The sequence below is a fragment of the Aythya fuligula genome, chromosome 9, assembly GCF_009819795.1.
Source record: "Aythya fuligula isolate bAytFul2 chromosome 9, bAytFul2.pri, whole genome shotgun sequence".
Lineage (NCBI taxonomy): Eukaryota > Metazoa > Chordata > Aves > Anseriformes > Anatidae > Aythya > Aythya fuligula.
The window spans coordinates 18,889,229-18,915,553 of record NC_045567.1 but is presented as its reverse complement, the minus strand read 5'-3'; the positions used below and the strand labels follow the sequence as shown (position 1 = coordinate 18,915,553).

The 26,325-nt window shown below is 37.5% G+C and overlaps 1 protein-coding gene across 7 annotated transcripts in view; it reads right to left on the bottom strand.

Moving 5' to 3' along the window:
• Window positions 1–26,325, bottom strand: part of PEX5L (peroxisomal biogenesis factor 5 like) — a 100,557-nt gene that overhangs the window by 29,593 nt on the left and 44,639 nt on the right. For 3 of the 7 annotated variants that reach the window (XM_032192961.1, XM_032192963.1, XM_032192960.1), the window contains one exon: window positions 7,832–7,936. The exons of 2 other annotated variants lie outside the window; for them this stretch is intronic. In XM_032192961.1, coding sequence (XP_032048852.1) covers window positions 7,832–7,936 — 105 coding nt within the window. Of the gene's footprint in view, window positions 1–7,831; window positions 7,937–9,276; window positions 9,343–26,325 lie in introns of all 7 variants that reach the window. 2 more of the 7 variants (XM_032192959.1, XM_032192958.1) reach the window with 1 other exon arrangement.

Below are 26,325 nucleotides of genomic sequence, written 5' to 3'. Positions count from 1 at the left end.
AGCTTATGATGTTCACCTGTACAACCTGCCCTGATCATGGCTTCGAGTGCTTTGCCTTCATAGAGCAATGGGCTTACACCACGGTTGGAGGTGGAACATGTTGATAGAACTGAAATGCTGTTTTTATGTACTCTCTTACTACATTCCTATCTTACTGTGTTTGTGGTGCACCATACATGATGTTTAGTTCCTTTTTTTTTTTTTTTTTTTTTTTTATGTTAGTGGAGTGTAACATGTTGCTAGTCTTCAAGATAAATGATTTGGGAGCTAAATTGTGGGGTTCCAGTCAGGCAAAGACAGCTAATTAGCACCTATGTTTTGAGCACATAGTGAACTAGTTCTCTAAAATTAAATGCTTAAATTCCCTCCATATTCAGTAGGAAGAGATAAATGCCTAGAAAAGCAGCTCCAGAGGGAGATCCTCCCTGCTTAATTTAGGCTCTCCCTCAGGAGGCTCTCAAAGGCACCTAGCTTTCCCAATGACTATATATGGAACTTATTTTAGTAGGACTGGTTATATAGGCACCAAAAATGTAGTTGTAATTTGCTGTGCAAGCTAGTTGGATTGGATTCTACAAGTTATGTCATCAGAGGATGACTGAATTATTCAAGGAATTAACTTAGAAAGCCCAAGACTACTACTGGATAAGCCCCTGTAGCATTCAGCAGCAAACCTACTCATGGGTATTGATGGCTTTTGCTGTACCTCTGCCTACACACTGTGCTTGGAACGCTGTGGTTGGGCTGTAAAATGGATCAGTGAAATATTTGACTCAAAAATGATAATGAGTGGTCAGCATATGAGAAAACTGGAGCTTCTTAATTCAGAATTTCTATAGGAGAAATTGTGTTTTTGATCTTTGCTCTGAGAAAAGCTTGTCTGCTGTTTGGGTGAGACTGGATAAGCAGGTAAACTAGATAGTAGTTTGTCAGTGCTATACTACCTGTTCTTTTAGTTTCTAACTCAACCTGAGGCATCACCTAAAACATGAACTAACTTCAATTGCTAATTAATTTATAAGAGATATATATAATTCAAATTTCTTAATAGATAAGTTCTCTGTACATATTTGGCATATCACAATCTCTGGTGGTATTCGCTAAGATAAGAGGAAATGAGTGATTTCTATGGATTCATCTCCTTGAGTGAGGTATTTGTAAAAACTGACAAATGGGAACCAGAACTAGAAATTGAGGTGGTTGTTCTCTGAAGTATAACTGGAAGTAGTGTTTGTGGATTGCTATCTTGACAGGATAAGTATCAAGATACCTCCTTTATTGTCTCAGAGGGAGGCTTGGAAAAGGAAATCCTTATCAAATCAGTAGTTTCATGCCAAAAAGCACAAATTGCATGAGCTGTGTTTTTCTTTCCTTACTTTTCTAGAACATTTGTAAGTATTTCACAAGGAAAAATCATATCACTACCACTCCACACTTTTATTTTTTATCATATAGTAAGTGTGATCACTACTTGACTTCTGGAATCATGCTTGTGCCAGGGTCGCACTAATCTTTTCTCTGTCACTCTAGTGTGAATTTATGTCCCAACAAAACTGACATGCCAGCCAAATATTTGGTTTTCACAGGAACAGAGAATCAATACACAGGGCATACAGTGTAACTGACTTCCACCTAACACAAATTGTGGGAAGCTCTAAAACAGAAACAAACTCATTTCACTCTCCTTCAAAGAGCAGTTTGGTGTTGCTACCTCTCTGAAGATGAGTTTCACTTGGCAGGTGATAACTGGTACTCAGTTGCTAAGTAGTAGGAAGTGTGTGCAGTGGCCTGTGAATCAGAGGTGACAATATCTTACCTGAAATCACACAGGCCCAGCCGTTCCCTGAGGCTTAATGCTAACAACTGACCCACAGCTTGTGTGAAGGCTGTGAAAACTGTGGGAAGATTACTATATAGACATCGTATTGGATGTTTGAATTCACAGGAAAGTAGTGTTATTTAAAACTTGTGCCTGATGTCTCAATCAGTAAATGGTGTAACATGTTTATTTTGCGTCTTCAGAAACAGCACTTGCATTGATTTTGTGAGAGCTATTGCTGTGTCATGGTAGCATCCTATATGTTTTTGTCAGTGCTGACCTACACAAATTACAGTGTCTAGCTGCAACGTAGAACTAAATATCTTGTGGTTTACCATGTTTTCCTCCATTGTTCTTCACCTGGCTAAGAAAACTAAAAGGGAGCAGTAGCCAAACACAGGGTTGTATCTGGCTCCTGCATTTTGGCTTTATGCCAGCAAGCCACTTAAGCATGTCCTGCAAAACTCAAGGTTAAGCGTGTGCTTAACTGCCTTGCTGGATTAGAGCCATTGGGAGAAATGTTGCTCTTGCCATGTTTTGAGTGGAACTGACAATTTGGCTTTTACTGCTTATAAAAATGTTACTTCAAGTCTGTCTGTTGCATTAACATCCATGTGCTCTGTGTACCTTTTAATGAAAGGAAGTTGTTGAAATCCTTTCTTGGGTGTTATAAGATTTTGCTTACCCTCACCTGGCTCTGCATTGTCTTCATGGTCTTGCTATGTGACTTATGTTTTAGCCTCTCCCTTTCCCAATACCCCAGTTCTCTGTGCTGGAGAACTACTAGAGTCCGTTGTACTAGAGTACAGCAGTGATCAAAGATGAAATTAACTGTCACAGATACTTAATGGTCCTCGAAGTAATACAGTCACTAAACATTGCAAAATGTTCTTCTAAGGAAATGATTTCTGTAAAGTTAGTTCATGGAAATATTTAGTCTGTATTCCTGAAATGACTTGCTTGTGGATTGAGGGGTTAACAAATGGGACACCTAGGCTGAGTAAGTGCAGGGTGGGGAAGTCCTGTAGCCTTTCTGTTCTGCAGAACCCATTTTCTGTTGAGAAAGCCCTGGAGAAATCTATACTGGGAAAGACCTGGAGAGGCACAGGTGTTATGATAGTACCTACAGAAAGCAAATAGTAACTCATGGTGCTAGATTCTGGTTCCTGCATTACTCGCAGAAATTACTTCTTGTGTGGCAACTCCAACTACAGTAGCAGCCTGACTTTGGGAACCACAGTTTTCCATTTTATTCTAAGTAAGGATTTGAAATAGGTGACAAGTTCAAGGAGTCCTGTTTCACTCATATTGCTGGTACTACTTCTGTAATCTTTCAGCATCTCTGGGGCAACTGTTATGATTGCTTACAAAATAGTAGGAAATCATGTAATGGTTTTTCGTCAGCTGAAAGAAAAGACCACCAGAATATTGAACTGAGCTGCATGTACAAATGCTTTGTTAATCACCTGTGATCCACAGATATGTTTGAAAGTTTTTGCAGTGGATTACATACAGCTTTGTGCACTGTTCTGAGTATGGTGCATAATCAAATGTCAATTCAGATGAAAGATATACACCTGCTTTTTTAAGACTAAATCTTCATAATATTAGCAGCATGAGGTCTAAAGATAAAGAGAGAATTAACAATATCAAAATTACCGTGGTTTATCACGAGTGCCAATTTTGTAAAGCTTATGCTATCCCTACTGATTTTCAACTGTGTTGAAAATGATCTGTCTACTTCCAATGTAACAAAATTAATCTTTTACTGTACCCTTGCTGTATCCTTATATATAGGCTGTAATTATTTTGAAATCATGCTTTTTTTTTTTTTTCTTTCAGTGGAGTTCTGTAGCATATCTAGAATAAGGCTGTGTTTTTGGATGTGTTACTGTGGGCAGTCATGGGAACCAAATCATAATTTCCTGTTGTATGGCTTCTCCACAGGGATATGGCATGGCATGTGTGTTGGCTTTGATATGTTATTTTGCAGATTGAAATGCTTGAAACTTGAAAGGTGCTTGAGAATGTTTTAAACTTGCAATGGAGTGTAACACTTTCATTGTGCAAACAAGAAGTTAACTGCATATAGAACAATTGTAGTACAGAGTTTGCAATTTTTTAAAAGGATGGTATAATTTTACTTAAAATATTCATATATGAAGAATGAACACATTTCTGAAAACTAATTTCTATTCATATAAAAAAGGGTTAAATGAGCAAAAATTGTTCAGCTCTTTCTGTGCTTACGGAACGGTAGAACATTTTTAAAATGCACAAAATGATATAGTCAGCTTTATTTTATGGAAAAAATACTATCAATTCCCATGGTAATTTCAAATTAAAGCTTATTTCATGGAAAAATGTATTTAATTTGTGATGGAGAAACTTGTATAACTTTAGGCAAGCAGCCAATTTATTACTTTTAAGCATATTATCGAGGCAACTTTCTTTATTATGCTCATGAGAATATTTCTGCTCAAATTATACATACTGCCCTAAAAGCAAAGTGTTAAGCAATACTTAACTTGGAGGTAAAGATTTAATTAATATTTGTACTGCTAAGCATGCGTTTATGCATTTTGTATTTTTTTTTTACACTCATAGTATTTACCTATTTTTAATAACAGATGAAAAAGTGTGCAGACTTAAGTGTCTCCTGTAAACTACTCAAAATTTTTACAATAAATAACAGCAGACCCATTTGAGATGTATGAGGAGTATGGCTAATGAATCTATCACTAATCTTTTAAAAAGAATATAAAATTAAGATCACAGGCTTAGTCCTAAAATCACAGAGGAAGTTACCACTGTTTTCATGGGGCTGATTGGACTACAATAACTCATAAATTCCAAAGTTAAATGCTGAAGATTCATAAAATTGGCAAGACTTCTGCTTTTTTTATAACTAATGTATAGGAATTACTTGAAATGAAGTTACTGAACAATTAGGGCTTAACTTTTATATGGAAAACTGTTGTTATGCTATTAGTTTCATAATGTGAGTCCCTGATACGTGTCTTAATCTACTCAGACTGGGAGTTGTATATTAGCTATCTTTATTTTGTTTCCTTTATAAAATTTGTGAGGCCACATATTAGTTTCAAGAGGAAAACAAACAAAACAAAAAGAGCATCTAATTAAAACAAAGAAAACCCACCCAGAACAGTGGAGTTTAGGCACTGGAAATGTTTGTATATTTTTACTTAAGCTCTTGAGGAAATACAGGTGTGCCTGGATCAACCAGTGACATGTTAATTAAATTCACTTTCAAAAAACATTGCTCCTACTCTTAGTAAGAACTAAAACATTATAGAGTTCTTTTTTTCTTCATAAAAACCTTAAACAGCTGAGTTAATTGGAGTGTAGTCATGAAACATTTCTTTTTGGATTATTTGTGTCATTGCCTGCATTTTTCATGAGATAAACTGAACTTCAGCATGTTTCTTCTAATCTAACTTCACATTTTTACTTTCCAGTTCTAAAAGTAAGTGTTCTTTAATATTTTATAAGCAGTTAATATCAAATTTTTACTCTGGGCATTGGTTGTGTACTAAGCAGGCACCTCCCTATTTTTCTATTAGAAATAGAAGTTGGGATAGCTTTCCATATACAAGTATAACTTACATATCTTTTTCTTTGGTGAATTTTTCATGGACTCACAAGTCTAGTGTATTATACAGAATATATTTGCCCCAGGATCCTCTTAGACATGAATCCCTTCCTGTAGGTCTTATTTCTTTGTTTGTGTAGGGATCCTACCATCTCTACCTCTCCAACTTGTGTACCCTGTTGAAGAATTTAACCTAAGTGTGACAGACACAGGACAGATAACTCACAATACTTTGGGATTGGGTTGTTTTAAAGTCAGGTTGGCAAGGCATATAAGCATGCACTTTTTTACTGCTCAATAAAGCAGTTCATCGTATTTTAAAGTTGTAGTGTGGATCAGAGTATGTTATTGAATGAGCTCCTTTGAAGTTTACTGACCTGTAGCAGATTGGGAATTTCATAGTTGACTGTACAATTAAACTTTGACTCCAGGGGATAGTTAGGTTTAAATTTCTCATTAGAAATTAATTCTTAAAGGAGATCTTTTCTTCTGTCAATGAAGTTGTGAAGAGGTTAAATGAAAAGAAAAAAATAGAATTCAAATCCAACTTTGTGCACAATCGGTCCATGTATTTATTATAAATGAGTTGCATAAAATAATTTATCTCAGGTTCAGTTAGCTGAGTATTGTTAATCTTTGAACCTTCAGCAAACTCCTTAACTTTTTCCTAGGCTTATTCATACCAAAATTACCTTTTTTTCATTTGTTCCAGTCTCCTCTGAATTACCTTTAAAAGATAAAGGGAGACAGCTACATAGTATATAGATTTATATTCTACAAAATCTCATTAGTACAGAAAGCTCACTCTCTGATGCCTGAAGTATTAAATTTTGCAACTACTGAATGCCTTTTCATACCAATAAAGTGACTTTCATTGAAAATAATTGAGATAGAATCACAGAAAATAGATGCTGAAAGGACTATTCAATTACCAAGAACACCCCTCTGCTTATTGTAGTAGGCTTGTTACTGCTGGAGTGCAGGTCCAGATTCCCAGTTGCCACATATCAGCAGAACCCCAGTGGAGCCTGCAGTACTTCTTTGGTTTATGCTATTTGTAGATTTGCCTTGAGATCTGATATAAAATAAATTGTGAATTGAAAACTGTCAAAATCTAATTCATACTGAGTGTTTAGGTCAACAAGTGTCATGTTTTACAAAATAAAGGTTGGCTAGCAGCCTAATGAAATGTGAATGTGTATCTGACTCGGTCTCTGTTGGATGTGTTTTTAACATCTTCCAGAGAAAGACAGGTAAAAGGCATCTGATAACATACGGTTTCAGGGACTTCCCTCTATTATCACTAACTCCTTGGTTATAAACAAGGCTTTGGCATCTCTGTCTCTGAGATTCCCCTTCTGCTTCTTGCAGAGTCTGCTACTACAGTCAGATGTAAGCAATTCTCTAGGACTTCTGTAAATGGGAATTTCACTTTTAGATAGTTTCTTAAAAGCAAATATTGTTCTTCCTGGCTTGATCTGAGCATAGCGACAACTTTGGGAAGAGCAGGCCTTATTCTCATGACCCAGTTTGGTCTGGCTTGGGAAGTTTGTTTGCAGCCAATTTGGAACTCGCATGATTTGCCCTGCGAGCGGCAGCCACGTCCATCTGTTTCATCGGGTAAAGAGCCGAAACGAATGCTGATGGTGATGGCTAAAGGCGGTACAGCAATGCACAACTGAGCGACCGGTCTGAACAAGAAGGTTGCACGGACACGCTAAGGAGGCAGCAGCTCAAAGCAGCATGACGTCTGGGAACCTGGGATGTGAATGAGGAGCGAACATGGTGGTGTAACTACACATCATGGGTACACGATGCAGAGATGGCTATGGAAAATACTCACTTGTTCACTTGGTTCTGCCTTCTTTTGGCTTCTGCACCCCTTTGGTGCATAGCGGGGAAGTAGGTATGTGTGTGTAGTGGGAGGTGTGACGCTAACAGACACGGGCACTTTATCAGTGCACAACTGTACCAGACAGCTGCTGAGCAGACTGATGGACAACCAACACAAATGGTTCATTAAACAGTTAATGAGCCCAGGCGCAGCTTCAGGCCCTGTTGACACCAATGGAAGCTTTGTGCTTATTGATCAGGGAAGGAAGGGGCGGCATTTGATGTTGGCTTCTAATTGTTTGTCAGTCACTTGGGATCAAGTTAGAAATGATGCATTGGAGAGCATCCTTTTCCCTCGACAATCCCTTCACGGACATCAGGGCTTGCAAGGAGCAAGATGCGGTGTTCAGGGGGGAGATTTGGGGCATGAACACCACCAGTGCTTGGTGTTTCGTACCGCGTTGAGGTGCCTCAGCTGATGACCGCGCACCCAATGCCCTGTGGATCTCCTTGAGAGAAGCCCCTGGTACCCTCCCCCCACCGGCCCTGCCCCGCGCTCCGCCCACCTGTGACGTCACCGTGAGGAGGGGCTTCTCCTCCGCAGACTCCTCCCTCGGCATCTCCTTCATCACCATGGCAACAGCCTTATCGGCCGCCCTAGCGCCTTTCCCCTACAACAGTGAAACCAACAAGGGCCCGGTCAGCGCCCGCAGGGCTGGGGGGCTCCAGCCGGCCTCCCCCGGGGCCCTGAAACACCGCCGGGAGTTGGCGAGCGGGGTCCTGGCGGGTCGCTGGGGCTCGCGCTGCCCTAGTGGGGAAGTGACCCGCGGGGCCCGGGGTGTTGACGCCTCTGGGAGCAGTGCATGTAATTAACCACGCTGCCTGGCTTTCCTGGCGGTGGACGGAGCCAGATCCTACTGTCATAGGCATTTCTGCGCTTCTTCCCAAAATGTCCTTGTTACTGAACGTAATGCAAGGACTTCTTAAACTTAATTTCCTTAAAATTCACCTAATACACTACATATTCAAGAGAAACAAAATAATTAATGACCAATTTAGTATTTTAGCCAAATAAAATGCATTAATGTTGTGCTGTGCTCTTCATTTAAAAAGGGTATTTATCTTCTTGAACCCACCACACTGTGTTCTTAGCTCTTTGACTCTTGCATGCAGCAGTGTCTGAGTGTACTCATGAAGCATAGCAGCAGCACTGCTCAGTGTTATGCCCATGACCATCGTCATGTACTTACTGTGGTACTCATAAATCTCCCATTGATTTCAGGGGAAGCTTTAGCAGTGCAAAGACAGCAGGATCTGGCTCCATAAAAGCACTATTTTCCACTACGCTTAAAATATTTCAACACTTAAAAACCCCTTCTGTTAATAGACTTTACTACCCTGTCATATCACAATAGAATTACTTTCACTAGTGCTGTATTTCATGTCCAATAAAATATACGTACACTGAACTATACGGTGTTTCATAAACATTTCACCAATTGCATGTAAAATCATTACATACTATCGCAATTTTAGAACAGATTTTAACTGACAGGTCAATGCTAGATTTGCTTGCTTGTGCAATGCTTCAGTTACCCTACAGAGAGTTCTTTGCATGCTGCAAGAAATTCTTGGAGCAGAAGTGTCATGAATTGTAAGCATGCTGGAGCTGTGGTGCCTTTGATATCCAAAGAACCTCAAAGTCATTGTGAATTTCATTAAACTATATTCAATGCAAGTTACTTGTTATTGCGAAGTATATCAAAGGTTCTTGGTCAATTATGTATTTAGTTGGTTCATAATTCATATGATGTATTTCAGGTCTATGAAGATCATTTCTTGTATGATGTGGAGCTATCGTTAGCTAATACTCTTAACATGCTATTTGTTTTTTTTTTTATAACACATAGTCCTTTCGTGCTGAGTGCTAGAACAAGGTAGTTTATCAGCTAGAAAGGATGCATTGGAAAGCATGCAGTGCTTTGTATTTCTTGCAGAGTAAAAAACCCACCAAAGCAAAGGTCAGGTCACTTTTTTGAAGACAGAGCCACTTTTTCTTCAAGGTTTCACCTACTGCCTGAAAAGAGTCATGATACTCATATTAGTGCCTGCTGTTAACCTTTAGTAAACAACTCTGCAAAACCCTGGGAACGGTTGATACCATACACAACACATCTCATCAGTTTAAAGTGGCTACAGCACGATGTAGAACCGTAACCTGATGAATAGCAGTGCTTGCGCTACTTTTTAATGTGCAGGTATAGCACAATCGCTAGTCAAAGCAAGAGGTTTAATACTACTTTTATTAGGTCATTTAGCCTTCCCAAAAGGCTACAACCTGACAAAGTCAAGCTGATTTATGTGTGGCTACTCAGCCTTTGATATGGAAAAAATAATCATTCTGAAACTAGAAGTTTGTAGGCAATCTCCTGCATACCTGAGAGGCAGCTTAAAAGCCAGATTTTTAATGGAGAGAGATACAGGTGACCAATCCATTGGGAAATCCAATTGTTTATTCTGGTGACTGAAAATGGGTTTAGCTGTAAGGTGTGTAAGCTTGGTGGTTTGGGTTGCTGTATTTGAATACTATTGTAACCAGTCCTTACCTGAATTGAATGAAGCAATAGTTCGTTTGTGACCAGGACAACCTTGTTACTGCTTAGAACTGCAAGTGAAATGATCTGTAGCACATTTATCACAGTATTCAAACTATCCTAAGACTTTAGCAACAACTATTGAAGGATTTAAAAAAATATATTTTGTATTTTTTAAATATATAAAAAAAGAAGTTACTTATTTACTTGGCCTCCTTCAATATTGTGTTGTTTCTTAGTATTTTGGCTTGTTGTACGTATTCACCTGTTACAGTACCTTACTGATCAAACCCTGTAATTCTGTAACAGCCAATTTTATACTTGCCAGGTGTTTAGAATGAACAGTTTGTTGATAAGTCAGAATTGCAAGCTAAGTTATTTTCTCATTTAAACAACAGCATAATGATATAGTAAACAAATCTCATTCCTTTCCTATTTGTCTGCAATATAGATGGGAACAGTTGTGATATAAACCATGATAACCTAAGTATAAATCAAGAAAAATGTGAAAAGATAAAGGAAATAAAATATTTGTTTTCGTAGAACGTACTACTCAAAAAAAAAAAAAAAAAAAAAAAAAAAAAGGAAAGAAATGCACCAGTACTTTTTTATTTGTTACACTTAGAACAGTTCCCTTAGGCGATGTCTCAAAACCAAAACAAGGAGTAGAGTTCAGACTATTCTAATGATGCTAAATATTTATAATAGAATTTAGTAGAAAACATAATAACAATTTCTGCAGGCTTATCCTTTGGGATCAAATAATGGATAGTAACAGACATTTCCAAAGGACTATGTATGTTTGTCAAGATTTTGTAAGGAAATTTGTGAGGAAATGCTCTATTTTTTGCAGCTGGTATTATTGAATATTTCCAAATTAAATTCAATACAACTCATGCTATGTGATACTGTAATATTTAATGAGTCTTACTGTAATATGTAATGAGTCTTTAATTAAGTTACTCCAAGGCCATATTAATGTAAATCTTTAGGACTACATACAGTTGTGTGTGTTTTTTTTAAATCAGTGAAGCACTGAGCTCTGCAACAACACCTATGTACTATAAAGCTTTATTGTAGAGTTTTGAAATTAAATGCATGAGGCCAATAGATCAACTTCAAGTCATGATGGGTACATCAATTAGAATGAGTAACTGGGCATAACTTGAAATATTACTATTTGAAATACAATATCATTCTGTAATTTTTTCATTACAGTTTTTTGTAAATTTATTATTGTATATGAAAAGTCAATGACCAGTGCCTTGTAAATATATAATATTTTGACATCAGTTTTTAAACTATAAGTAATTATATAAATATCATCTTTTATGCAGTAGAAGTAGTTTATCTAAATCTGTAACATAATTAGAAGCTGTCTTTTGACAAATATTTAAAGCACTTGAGTCTCACCTTTCAGTAATATTTCTACCAGTTACTCTTGTGAGAAAAGTGAACAGAAAAATTGTTTACATGATCAGATTATTTTTTTTAAAGTATCTATAGACAGAGAAAGAAATTCTGCCTTTACATAAGCCTGTGCTATGCTATTTACTTGTTGAAGAACTGACCGTGCTGCTGCGCCTTCATTTGATGCACTGCTATGGTGTATTGCTGTTCACTGAACTATGGGAAACGATCAGAATGTAGGCATATTTCTCCTTTTGTAAAACAGAAGTTCTAATGCTGCTTTCCTTCTAAAGAAATTTGGAAGGAAGAAAGTAATATGCAGTAAGACATCATCCGTGTATGATGTCATTACTGATTTCATGTCGTATCTCTCCTTTCCGGGTGAGGAGAAACTGATGTCTTTTATATTTATAAATGTAAAAGCCATGGGGAAAAAAAAAAAAAAGACCATTTGTAATGTACTTGTCATATCAAGTTTTTGAATTGAAATGTGTCTTAGTTCAGAGATGGTGTTTGCAGGAAATGGCTAGTTAGTTTTCCAGAAATGTCTTAAACTTGCAGTAACGGTGGTCAACATAAACTACTCTTTCAAGTCATCTTGGTTGTGTTGTGCTCTCAGATTAACACTGAGGTGACCCCAGTAAAAATCCAACTTCAGAGTACTCACAGTTGACTGGAAAAAGGGAAGATCAGGAATATCCTTCCCATGAACAATCAGAAATCCAGTCAGACTTATGCAGGGGCTTAAAACAGGTATTAGATAGCCATTGGGCTAATCATGCTCTTTGCGTTGACAGTAAACCCAATTCTATGTTCTACTTTTCAGTCCAGAACATCTTGAGGTGCTGATCTGCTCTTTGAGTATTACACTATTTGCTGAAAAGGGAAACAGCTTCAATAGGTTGGGGAGAAGTTTTATAAAGCAAATGTTACAGAAGGTGCATTAATGGTATCGTTAAGTTATAGCAGCACTAGCCCTTTATGTTAGGAGGGAGAGCAGCTAGAACTACTGTGCGTGTTGAACTTGGGATGCTTGGCTGCTGTCCAGATCCCCAGGCAGCTGATATATTAGACTTACAGTACCAATTAAGCAACATATTCAGAATGGATTTATGCACTGCAAATCTTTGTGTTTTGTAGAGTTTAAAAATAAAAATGGACATGCATGGCTTTAAAATTATGCAGTGCAAACGTTTTTATGGCTCAAAATGAGCATGCACAGCTAGACAGTGGTGCCGTGAGAGTTCTAGTGTCCACAGGGCTACCATGAGCTCTTGATTTCCCCTAGGATCTGTTTGTTATTCTGCATTTTTTTTTTTTCTTTCTCAGGCTTTTCTGCTCATGTTTTCTCCATCTGTTTTTCTTTTCATCATCTAAGCTTTTCTACTGTTTTTAGTGGTATATATTGCATCTTATACATCATTAAAAATAATAAGCCATATGGTGAGGCAGTTCTGTGACCCACAACAAGATGGTTATTAAACAGAAAATGTTTTCATCAAGGCTGTTGGTGCATTTTTAACAAAGTGAGGTAGATATCGACCATAAAGGGGGATATGTAATTCTTTTAGGGAAACTTTGTTGAGTGTGGTGCAGAGATATCTGAACCAAGCTATATGTTCTGAACTGGAAGCAGTATTGTCAAGATAAACCAGCTTTCAAGACCCAAGCTAGTATTTCCAATATTGTACTTACATCCTTTGGAACCTCTTAGAAAGTTTTCTGTTAATGGTGGTCTAACCGCTTTTGACCAAGTTGTTCATTCTTCTGACAGAACACAGGTAGTGCTGGCTACAGATAAGGAATCGGGTATAGAAAGACTTGCCCAATGAATAATTTACAGTAAAGCAGCTAAATCCATATTGGCTAAGTTCTAAGTGTACTGCTCATCTTTCATTCCTTTCTTCTTTCATTCCCATTTTGATGGAATAATTTAGATTCCAATATTAATATGGGGAGACTTTTTTTTTTTTTTAAACTGCATAGGAGGAAAACTGGCAAAGAAAGATAATACCTGATAAAAAGAAATCACCACATTCACATTTACCCTTATTGGATTGTGCCCTGTGTCCATTTAAATGTCAATACCGTGGTTAAATTGCATTCCACTTTGAAAAGCATTTGCATTGAAATGGCATTGTTAGGTTTTCTGTTTCTTTGTCCATCGGTAGCTGTTGCATTACATGTGCTTCCTTTAGAAGTTGTCATTTTGATGCCTATAGATTCATTCTGAAAGCCAAGTGGTACTGCTTCCAAAGCATCTCCAGTGAAAGCTCTGCAAAACCCACTTTGCTCTAAAAAACTTAAAGTTATTTTCCTTAATGCATCTGAAAAGATAGTATGACTGAAAATTGATAAACAATTGTGTCAAATTAACTCATTTTCTTTCAACTAGTCTGATTACTGCAGGCTAAGAGGATGAAGACACAATGAAACTTTTTTTTTTTTTTTTCCCTCAAGTTAAAATGTTCTATTCAGAATATACACAGGGGACACAGCTATTGGGTAAGATAATGCTTTCCAACCTTTGAACAACAGCATTGGTCCAGGTGTAAATAGTAAAATCAGCCTGTAACTTAGAGTGAGGTCTGCAGCAGAGTTAACTGTGAGGTTGTTTAAGGTTCTGGTCCTTTTGTGAATGAGTTACATAAGGTAGTTGCTTGTGATAGCAGGCTAGGGCAAGGTGCTTTGCAATCCTTTCTTTCAATGTAAGCGTCATCTTTTATTAAAGCCATTTTGGATATGTAGCAGTATTTTTCTTCAGTGCTTAGATTGACTTCTTGATAATTTTGAACTGTATTATCAAAAGGGTGAGTCTTCTGACTGCACAATTGCATTTGACTTCAAAAATTTAAGGGAATAGCTGGGAAATTTCTCTTGTCTCTGCTTAGTCTGTGTTAAGGAACGTTTTTTAAATCACTGGGTGTATCAATTGGCAACTTCTAATTTGTTTGGTCATCTTCAGCAGAGAAAATACTGAAATATTTTGTCTTTTTGAATTAGGATCCACTCTATGTTGACTTCAGTGTCGTGGGTCTCAATCACAGCACACAAATAGTAACTACAGAGTTGGTTTGTTATTGTCATTATGCATGTGCTGAATTAGAATAAGGCATTCCTCTAGTACTAGTTCAAATTAAAATCAAGGTGCTCAGATCACTTCCAAAATAACCTGATTAGTGACTAATATACAATATATATTCATTGTTCACATATGTGAACTGTTGGGCCTCAGACTTCACACGTTGTTTTGAAATGATAATTTAAATTCTGATTCCTAATAAAAAATGCCATCTGAGATGTGTGTGTGTTGAAACGGATAGTTTGTAAAACAAACAAAAAAAAAGTGAGAAAGTGAAATCTGTCTTTAAACATTTGGTATGCATATCTTCTATTTAATAATGTGCAATATTTCAGCACACAGGAAAACTGGAAAGGAGATAATTTTGCATAATATTTTCAGATAGGAGCTGGGAACATGCTTTAGCAAACTTTCCTCATCTTCCTTTGCTGGCTCACAACCCCAGATATGTTTCAGCTGCTAGGCAAGTTACTGGACTATAAATTACTGAATGGAAAATTTATCGATAAATCTATAAGAATTCTTATCAGCATACAGAAGTATGCCCTCTTCTGCATGTGGTTCTTAATATGCCTTATAAGTTGAAGATATGTGGAGGCATGAAGAGCTGGCCTCAGCCATTTTTCCCTCTTTTAAGTGAGGTCTCTTTTTGAGTAACTAAAGGGCTAGAAGTTCAATCATCAGTAAGATTTTTTTTTTTTTTTTTTGAATTTTGCCTTAAAACAGACAGTGAAGACTTCAGTATTTGATTTGAAAAATGTATTTAAGAATTATTTAAGTTTTTACATATTTTCCCCTATAAAAATCAGTATTTTTCTTTTTAGGGGGTAGGTAGAACTCAAAATAATTTCAGTTCTTTTACACCCTGCCCCTGATGCTGAGGATGTTAATCCAGAATGACGAGTAATCTATTCAATACAGCTGAAATCAATTTGGATTATAAGAGGTAATCTGTGGGGATGTAGAACTTTTGTATTACTGCTAATGCTCTTCAAGATGTAATGCTGCAGCTCAACTAAACACAGAATTGATGGTACAGTTGAGTAACTATGACAGTTAAACAAAAGAGCTTGTGCTTTTTGTTAAAGAATTGTTTAGGGAAAAAAAAAAGAAACCGAGCAGGTATTTTTCAATGTGGAAAAATCAGAGGTTTATCAAAGTCCAAGAATAAAAAATAGTCATCCTTTGTAGGAAATTCAGAAAGTAGAACATTGCTCTGAAGTATCTGTTACTTACAAGACAAGATTCTGAGCCTGTTTTGTAAAAAAGTTTCATAGGTTAAAAAAGAAATTTGATGCGGTGGTAAGGTAGCCCTCAATGAAACTAATAAATGTTCTTATTTAATGTCAGAAGGTAACTGGAGCTACAAAGCTTGAGACAAACATTTAATTTTGTGCCTGCTTACTGCAAATGTTTATAGATGTTGGGAATCTTGATATGTGCAGATTTTGCTTGGATCTGCTTTTGCAGTATCTCTGCTTTTAACTCTGTTGCTGTTAGGAAAAGGTTCCTGTGCTCTCACATATGGTGTCCTGAAAAGCAAAACTTTGCATTATTAATATTAATAAAGCAAAAGCAGTGCTGACCAGAGCAAAGTGTCAAGTGAGTTATGGCAGGCATAGCTTAAAAGTTGCTGCTGATTATTGGGAGAAAAAAAAAAAAAAAAAAAGATAGTGCCAACTGCTACCTGGAGCTGTTATATCTTAATTGTTATATCTTAATCCCACTGATGGTTCTCAATAATAAATAAATAAATAAATAAATGTTGCCACCTAGAAGAGGCAACATAGGATTATGTTGGCCTCACATAGAACGGGATCTCTCTCCTGTAGCTGTCATCTTGAATCTCAGACCCCAACCTCTGCAGAGAAAGAAGCGGATTATCTCTGGGGAGAAGTCAGTTTGTGGGCTGTTTCTGTCTTCACTTTGGACCAGTGACACTCTAAAAAGTGCATGACAATATGCATAGCTGATAACTAGAAGTATAACTGTGTGAAATATGATACAAGTTCTTTTTTTTTTTGTTTTTATTTAAAAAAAAAAAAGTGTGTGTGTGTGTGGAGTGATACACATTTTGATGTTAAAATGGTATAATGAGCGCTCAGCTTTCCTGGAACACCCCAGAAATGTATATTTTTCCAGTGTTTGCAAGCTTAAGCACTTTGTTCTTGCTCCAATGGGGTATCATTATAAATCCATTCACTCCGCAGCTGTACACCTGCATAACTGAGAAAAGAACTGGGCCCCACTAGCCCACTCTTCTTTTTTGTGTGTGTAGTTTCTCTAGCTTGGGCAGCGACTCAGCAGACATTTGGAGTGAGAAAAAGAGAGGCAAAGAAACAAATGTAATTTAAAAGAGAAAAGTCTCTTATAGAGCTATAAGAAGGCTCTGCATGCATACTAATCTGATCATATTCTGCAGTTACAATTCTGTGAGAGTCTTAAGATCATTTAAATCCCCAAACTGTGATTTTCTGCACAGAAAAGAATGGTTAAACCTGTCGAGAATATAACAAATTTTAATCAAAACTGCTGGACGTAGAGGCTGTCTCTCGTTTCCCCTGGCTTTTATGTTACCACATGAAAAAAGTCTGTTATTGCTGCAGTAGGGATGGCTTTCCTCTGAAAGCCCTGAAGGAAGGTGGTGTTATTTAGGAAAGGTAAAATTAATGTTGAATAAGGGCAACTTTTTCAGATGCCCTGTTACTTTGAGTCAGATAACATTCTGCGTGCTGTTTTTGAATATTAGGATATGTATTCAAATAAATGAATTGTTAGATGTCTCTTGCTACGTGACTAATTTCACAGCTATTTTAAACTCATGTTACTTCTAAAATGTTTGTTTTTTGATTGTTCTGAATTTATTTACAAAGGAGGACAGCTTGGACACAGAACACAGTTTGTAATGTATTCTCATTCGGTATTAACTCTTACTGAAGATTAGGATGAAAATCTCAGGATTTGAGTTCTATAAATCTGCATTAAACATTATGTGATCAAAATTCATGCCTTCAGTTTAACTCTCTTCTATAGTGATTTCTATGATACAGGAAAAGATTTAATTCTGTTTAGCTTTTTTTTTTTTTTTTTCTCCTTTTTTTTTTTTCCTTTGGCTCTTGTTAAAATAAACAGAGGGGTATGATCTGGATTTCTTTTGGAACATATTGCTGTTACTTTTCATCAGGCCTGTGATTAGTCCTCTAAGTATTAAATAATAAGAACATGTCTTACTAGATGGCAGGTTTGAACCAGCAGGTCAGTATAGTTTATGACTGAAAAATAATTTTAAGACTTATTTTCCTGAAATATTTATGTTCTCTCCAGCCACCATTCTGAATGCCGCCAGGACAGATTTAGCACTTTCTGTGATATAAACATTTGATTCTCTCCATAATACGAACATTCGATACCCTTGAATTTATGATGTCATTTTTCTGCCAGAACTTAAAAGATTTGAGTACTTTTTACAATGAATGGAGACTAAAGTAGAGCTGTTACAGCACTTTGGTGATAAAGGGGCCTTATGCTGTAGCCTTGACCCAAAATTCTTGATTTTGTGCCTCCTATGCTGTGTGCCCTTGGTAACAAAGGCTTCTGAGTCTCATTGTACTTACTTGCAAGGTAAAACTCTATTTCTAACATGGTGTAGTAGAATATGTTTACCCATTTATTTCCTAAAAATAGGAGGTTGCCATTTATCAGACAATGGCAGTAGTAGATGAGGCAGTGGAATAATGGTGTGACTGCAGAATAACTTGGTGTCCCTGACCTGGAGGTGGCCTCTGTGCACAGTTTCTGCTTTGGAATGATCTCATCTGAAGTATGTTAATGCCACAAAAGCAGTATTAACAGCATCGTATAAAACCATTTAGAGAGGATTATGCTACTAACCCTTCATTTAGCTCTTCGTTTATCACAGTCTGGAAACCTTTGGGAAGCAAGTTCTTAAAATTGAGGTATTATGGATGTACTCTTACAAGATATTCTTGATTTGTTGATGTGTACTATTAGTTTGGAGAACTAGCTTTTAAAATACTGAAAAAAAAATTTAATTGTAAAATTACAAAAAAGAAAAAATATAGGGGCATGAGTAGGTAATTAGTTCCAGATCTAATCCGAGTTCAGCTGTCCTGGACAGCTAAAGACTCATTCTTCTCTCCTTACCGATGAAGACAAGTTTTTAGCACAATGGGCCATGTCAGTTCCATTTGCACAAACGTACTCTTTTGTATATTTATACAAGTATTTTGTGTACTTTTTTGGCTGTAGTGGATTTAAGCTCATTTTACACCGATGACAGTAATTAGCACTGGGGCTGTGCTGCAAGGACCCGAAAGCAATATCTATATTTCTTACAGCCAGCACATCGCTCATATCAGATGCTTTTTGTGTTCTGTATAAACAGGCACTCACCTTCTATATCAAGTTAATGTAATGCAATCAAGAGCACTATTTGTTATAAATTTGTGTTTAACCTCCTTATTTTTGCATACCTATGCAGTAAAAAGAATCTACTTGGGAAAAAAAACAGTTAATCACTCAGTTTATGTGTTTTTAAAATGTATGCTTTGGCATTACATCCTAATAATGTTTATAAAGTGCACTGTGTTTTGCGGTTCTTATGGGCTTAGGTTGTAGGGCTCCTCATTACAGAAGGTCTGATATCTTATTATTTTTTTTTCTATAGTTCCAATCAGTTTGGGGATGTTTACAAGCCTGCAGTCTAATTAAAAAGGTGATGAGTCCACGCTTCTTATAGCAGCTGTTTAAACCAGCCAGGTTTGGCTGGTAAATGAGTACCTTGGTTTAATTAAAGCCCCTGGAGCACCTACAGCATGACATCTGTGACCTGGTAATAAAAAGGAGCTGGTAATGGTAAATACCTTTCATGGAGAGGTTCTAGATTGTCAAAACTTCTTAATTAGGTTTTTATATGCAAAAATTGTTAAATAATTGATTATGTTTGCAGTGAAGCTTCTTTAACACTTACTTTCTTGGGATGGAAATGATACTGCTTGTATTTCAGAATTGGCTTCTGGCACAGACAATCCCTTGGATGAGTTGTAGCACTAATTAGTGGATTCTGCCTCTTCAGCTACGATGTCAAATCCAGCACCAGTCTGTCCTAGGTAGTTAAACCTAAACGGAATCTTCCCTGTAGGTCGTGGCATGGGAACCTAAAGCTGCAAAGGTTAAGTTGCCTGACAGTAGCATGACAGCTATTGTCAGAGTTATTTCTCCTCAGAGGTTTTATTAAAAAAAAATAAAATAAAAGTAAAATAAATAAATAATCGGTATTAATCTTGTAGTCCAGTGCTGTGTGCTGCTTGTGTGCCCTTCCACAAGAGCACATTCATTTAGAACGGACAGTTCTTGAACATCAAAATAAATCTTGATTAAGTGGAAGAGCAGGGATGAGTTAACATTGTGATGTGCTCGCGGACAGGCTCAATAAATGGGCTTCTTATCAGAGAATTAACAAGCTGGTATCTGAGGGAAAGCAGCTTGCTGGTGTTTGCTGTTTGTACTGAGAAATAGCCCGGGGTGTAGCTGACAAACACGAGGGAGGGAGTGAGGGTATATTGGAGGAGGGTATAGTGCTCCAGCATGGGGGTGATGCTTGTTAGGCAAGGGTGTGGAGGAGAGGTTGTGGCGTTTCAAATATAGGTGTCTCTGTGTACCTTGACTTTGCTGTCACTGAAGAGAGCAACTGAGCCAGCAGAGGAAAAGAAATAGCAAGTTTGCTGTTGATTTAGTCCAGCAGTAGCTCACTGCATTGTCTCCTTGTTTGCTAGGGTAGCAAGTAGAGCAGCCTTAGCTTTTCTGTTGATAACGCCCCAATTGCCTAATACCAGTCTATCAGGCAGCACTGGGAGTTTTGTGTTCACTGAAACACATGGCTGCTGTGTTTCACTCTGAAAGCCTTGTAAATAAGGAAGTCTTGATCCAAACTTGACTCTCTGCCATTAAGTTTTGGACGTTTCATGTTAATGAAACCCCAGTGAAATGATGTGAAAGATGGCATTGTCAACTTGGATCAGCAAAATTACTTGAGTAAATACATAGGCATATGCTTAGACTGGCAAGGACTAGGAGATTTCTTTTCAGCTCAGATAGCATGAACAGAATTGAGGAGAAAAGGAGCTGTCACAGATGGTGATAGCAGCGAGAGGCCCCCTGACACGTGCTTCAACCCGAAGTTTGTTCCAGTGGAGATGGGGAGGTAGGAGAACACGCCACAACTGCCAAGATCACACGCTCTAACACACTTATTAGCTGACTAAACTTGCATATTTGTAAAGAGAGTGATTCAAATTGCTCCTTCCCATGGAGAGATGTTCATGAGCAGCAACCGAAAACTGACAAGTGTGTGTGGGTCCCAAGGGATCAGCGCCAGAGAGGAGGGAAGGAGGATTTCCAGGGGTGCGATGGCCTGTGGCACCGACATGATGTAGCTGCTGCCTTGTCGGAGGAAGGACACATTACCTGCAATTTGGTGATACCTGCCCGCACATGAGCTGCCTTGTTTGAAACCCTGCCAAGCTGTTGGATCTGGAGGCTGTGCTGAGTGTACACAGCATGGGCAGGACTTTCCCTTTCCCCCTCCTGTTCACACCTTAGCAGAAAGTGCCTTTGGTGTCATTAGCAGCCAATAAAAAATTCAAGCGGCTGATTCATGATCAGTGAAGCGAAAAGGATAGCTTAGAGCTATTTTCACATGTCCCTTTCTGAATTGAACTGTCCTCTCATCAACCAGAGTAGAGATTTTCACCCGTTTTGTCTTGTTTCATTAATAGAATAAGTTTCTTTGGTCAGTAACAGTGCCTGCGATTGAAGACAGTTCAGCTAAGGTAGACTGAGAACTTGCTCTTATTTCCGAGTACATGAAAGACCATCTCCTTTCAAATGTTGCTGTGTTATCCTGAAAGTGTTGAAAAATAACCCTTCTATTTCTTTCGTGCCCCTTTGCTCTCACAAGTAGAGGAATAATTCCTTGTGCGCCTGCTGAGGCTGTTGCCCTTCTCCAAAGGGTTTTCTTTTGTGTTGGCATTTTTCTGTCAAATGCTGACCTTTTATTTCTATATTGCCTATGACAATATAGTTTAAATTTTACTCTTTAAGAGTGAGAACCACAAAATATTAACTGTTTTATTTCTGAGTAAGGGTTTTTGATTTATTTTTGCCCTCTGTAAATCACCCTGATGACACTGGGGGCTGCAGTGAGATTTTAAAAACTCTATTCAAGATCTGGTTGCAAACGCAGAATTATGCATATTAGTTTCCCTGCATCTAGATAGCTGGAAATCTGCTGTTAATAGACATGAGACATTGACTTGTGTGCACAAGTGGGCTTTCTGAGAGTAAGTGTAGATCAGAAATCCAGGCAGTGAGCTTGTATTTTTGTGCTGCATTTTCAAATGTCAGCAAGAAGTTTCCTTGTTTATTTGTAAAGCAAAGCCTATGTGCACAATTGGATTTCTGTGCACCAGAGAGATTGAGAGACAAATGCAGGCTTTTGTGATTGTCTTGTAGCTGCCTAATTTAGAATTCCTATTACCAAGCCTGACTTCTTTAGCCTGACTTTGACTATTTCAAGCCAGCTATTTTAGTCTAATGAGAAGTATTACAGATATCACCAGATCAGCAAATTATAGATGATTTTCAATTGTTATAAATACTGCGGGATCTAAGAAAAGAAGGACTTTCTTTGCAAGATTTTGCAGTAAGTTTTATTCTGGTAACAATAGGCAACTATTGTATGAATTTTCATTTCTGTTCTATATCTCCTATCACTGGCCTTAGGGTTCTCTGCCAGTCTTTTTTTTTTTTTTTTTTTTTTTTTTTCCCCCTGCTGCTTTCTTTCTCTTTGTAGTAGGGCCCAAAATGTACCCGAGAGCCTGTTGTCACAATGGCGTTCCATTTTGTAAGTGGTTGAGTTTCAGATAATCCCTTGCTATCTTTTTCTAGTTGCGAATTCTGTGAACCCTCCTAATAAATAATCTGTAAAACAGCAATGTAGGTTGGGTTTTGACCCTTATTGTTACTGTGCTGTAAATATATCAACATTTTTGAAATTTGTCCTCTGAGAACTGCGTATTCAATGAGTCAGAAACTGGTACAGAACTAACGTTATTATTTCTGTTGCACTTTTGGACTTGCAGGAGCTTTGGCTTGACATATGATGCCCCCTATTCTGTTTGTTATCATGCCTAGAAACAATAGGTGGTGTTTGTAAAGCAGGATGCAGAATGTTCTCTAATGAAATTGCCAAATTAGACTGGCACCGTGGACCAGTACAGCACAGCTGTGGCTTCTTACGAACACAGCTTATATTGCCATAGCTATTGTGCAATGTTGACATTTCTCCTGACTTATGTATTGATTTAATACTGTCATTTAGGAAAATATATGAATGGCCTGGATACTGAGAACCTTACAAGATCCTGGGAATAAAGCAATGGCCAAGCATAGCAGGACTGTTGGGACCTGCGCTCAGTTAGCACCACCACGTACGCTGTGGGAATACCCTTGTAAATACTCTGCTCATATCTGGGTTGCATCTGCCTTTGGTGTGTGCAGCTGTCTGTTTCATTGTCTGATTGGAAAAATCACAATTAAAAATGTCTTGTTGCTTGACTCACAGCTGAAGTAACTATCAGCATAATGAAAAATTGTGAATCTAATTCACTTTGAATAGAATGTAAAGTTTTGTTAAGTTCAAGTCTTCTATTTAGTTACTGAGGTGACAGCTGGATAGGTCAGAAGGAAATGGGTAGCTGTGAATCTATATTCCTTGATTTTTTAACTTAAGTGCAATAACAATGTTATTTCAAAATGATCAAAAATTATCAAAAAATCTCAAGTTAATTGGCTTCTTTATTTCTTATTAAGTACACCATGTCTCAGCTTTTTCTTTTTTTCCCATCTCTATCTTTTTATTTATTTATTTATTTATTTTCCCTCTCTCCTTTTTTTCTGTGAATGACATAAAAGCGAAGAAATTTTGTCCCAACTTCAGCCCTGCATTTTTGTTCTCTCAGCAGGATACTTGCAAGTAGCAAAACCAGCGGGCTTCCTATTTAGGAATCTATAGAAAGGTTCTCTTCCTGATTCATTTTCAAAATGTTTCCATGACACAGTTTTGATGTTAAAAACAAATGTGGAGGTGTGCTTCATGGTACATATGTGACAATTTTATTTATTTTTTTTACAAACTAATTAAAAGCTGTCCTGGGGTTATTGTACCTGTGTCTCAGTGAAGCTCACCAGGGCAGGTAAATGCACCCTGAAAGATTACCTTTGCCTTGGATGCGGTGTTGACTTTTCTAATGCTCTTTGTCCTTTTAATAAAACTTGAACACAGAAGTCCCAAGCAGTATTAGTCTCCTTGAGAGAGAATATTTTTATTCAGAAAGCAAATGTTATATTATTTCCCAGGTCCTAGCCTGTGATTCAGTGATGCAAATTATGAAACTGTATTCTGTGTTGAGATATATCTTAATTAATAAATAGTGGCCTATGAAAACTAAATGGCAGCAGAGACTTGACCATATTGAATATTGGTACCTTTAAGGCATGTTCATTTGATGTGTGTTGCAGATGTCAGCAGCTGGTCCGTATCTGTTATAGGTTTCCTCAAAAATCTACGTTCATAGAATGTTTATAGAAATTGCATGCAACTCAGTCATACCAGTCAATCCTTTTCAGTGAGAAGAAATGCAGACACTTAAAGTCAATTTATATATGTTCAACCATAAGTGGTTTTGTCTGGTTTTGTTTTTAATCCTACTTCAGAGATTTCTCCATTTTTGGTGCATGTTTGTGTTGGTCTTGCTATTTCGAAGGATTAATTCCAAAGGAAAAAAAGTTTCAAAGCCTATCTCCTTTTCTGATTGTTCATTTCTGGAAGAACTACCTGATGTTAGCAAGTGGAATAAAAACATCACAGAGGAATGTTAAGGAATCTGAATTTTATGGCAAGTCTTAGTGCTCAACAGGAAACCCTTGTGATGCTCCTGTCAGCTCTCCAGTAGAACAGAGTGACTCCTGGGGTTTGTGTGTTTTGTTTTTTCTGGGGTCCTGTTGGGTGAATGGATGTGAGGAAGCACTTGTGCAATGGAGTAGTCACTTGAAAATGTAAAACTATTTTAACATGTATAAAGACTGAATTTCACAAACCTAGATACTAAATATAATGCTCTATTTGTAGTTAGGGACATGGCCCTGGCTAGCATTTATGTGCCCTCAGAGCATTAACCTGGTGGAATTGAGACAGTGGTGATGGCCTGACCCTGTAAGATGCTAAACGCTCGCAATCCCATTGCCTTCTCTGGCTATAAGGGGTGCTCAGCAAATCCTGTAAGCAGGAATTACATTTAGCAAAGTCCTCCTTCTCTTCCTTCAGTTGTACTCCTGAATTATCGAGAGTGTTACAAATCTGTTGAAAATAAACATTAAAAATTGGCATACAATTTGTAAAACTCAGCCAGTACAAAACCATGTCTGACTTGAAATTTCTAACTTAGCCTAAGCTTAGTTCCAAGCAGCAAATGAAGCTTGTGAATATATTGTATTAATGATAAGGAATTATATTCATGAAGCATGTTTAAAAATGGAAGAGCCTGAAGTTAGCTCCAGTTAGTGTGCACAGCCATAGGCAAGCTGCAGGAATCCCAGAATGTAAATGTTCCATATCAGTTATTCTGTGCACAGATTATATATATTTTTAATAGCTATTGAAGAAAGTCACAATCCTGTTTTCAGTTTCACAGCATCTTGCTGTTCCAAATACCATCAGGGATTAAGTATTTTTATAGAGAAATACTGGTTGCAGGAGAATGGAGACAGCTGTTGAAGTGAAAACTGCTGAGGTCAGACAGAAGAAGATAACACAGATAATGAAATATGTCAGAAGTGAAGAGAAGGAGGAACCTGATCACCAGCCCTCATAAGTATGCCATAGGATGAGCTCAAGCAAGGGTTTATAAGAGGGGAAAGGTGTTGTACACGATGAAGTGAGATTGTAAGCGTATACTAGGCATGGAAAGTTTCTCAGCACATATACACATATACACAGTGCTGATGGCTGTATTTTTATTTTATTTTATTTTATTTTATTTTATTTTATTTTATTTTATTTTATTTTATTTATTTATTTTTTTTTTTAGAGGATGATTGTGATTAAAAGCTCAGAGGGGTAAAAATCAGTTATGTCCCTTGTATTTGACAGCATAATCTTTCCAAGGAGTTTGTCACAGAAGTTGTGGCACAGACAGCTTAAAATATATGGAAGCAATCAGGAGGTACAGCAAGTTGAGCTTGGGAACTATATCTACATAATAAGTAACTCATCATGGCAGTGCACTCTTAGCATTATTTGCATTTATGTGTAATGATTAAGATCTGTGCATTTTGGAGAACTTCCACTCAAGTTGGAGCTGTTCACAGCTGTTGTGATATGTGAATATCAGCACAGCACGTCGCTCTCATGGTACCTTCCCAGACCTGCAGCTTGTCCTATGCCTGTATTTTGAGGATGGGTGAAATAGAGCTGCCTTGCTTTGGAGCTATCAGATGTGTAGCTGGCATCACTGCCTCTCCTTCCTTGGTATGTTCTGTTTCGTTTTGTAATAATTTTTTAAACAATAATTCTATTAAAGTGGGTAGATAATTGGCGTATTTGGTGCAATTTATATTTTTTGGGGTGCAATTTATATTTTAACTCCCAGTCTTTGTGTTATCTTTTTGCAGTACTTCTTACGTTTTTCTAGCTGTGTTGTGGGGTCTCCAGAGAGGCACAGCATCTTGTGACATTTGCCAGTCTCACAGGGCACATGCAACTAGAGCTAGTAGTGGCACATCAGGACCCAGTCCCCTAGAACTTCTTTTTTCACAAAAAGAGTGACTATAATGGATGGATGGTGTCTGTTCAGGGTCATCCAGAAGTGGTCAAAGATATCCTTGCAAGCTGTAG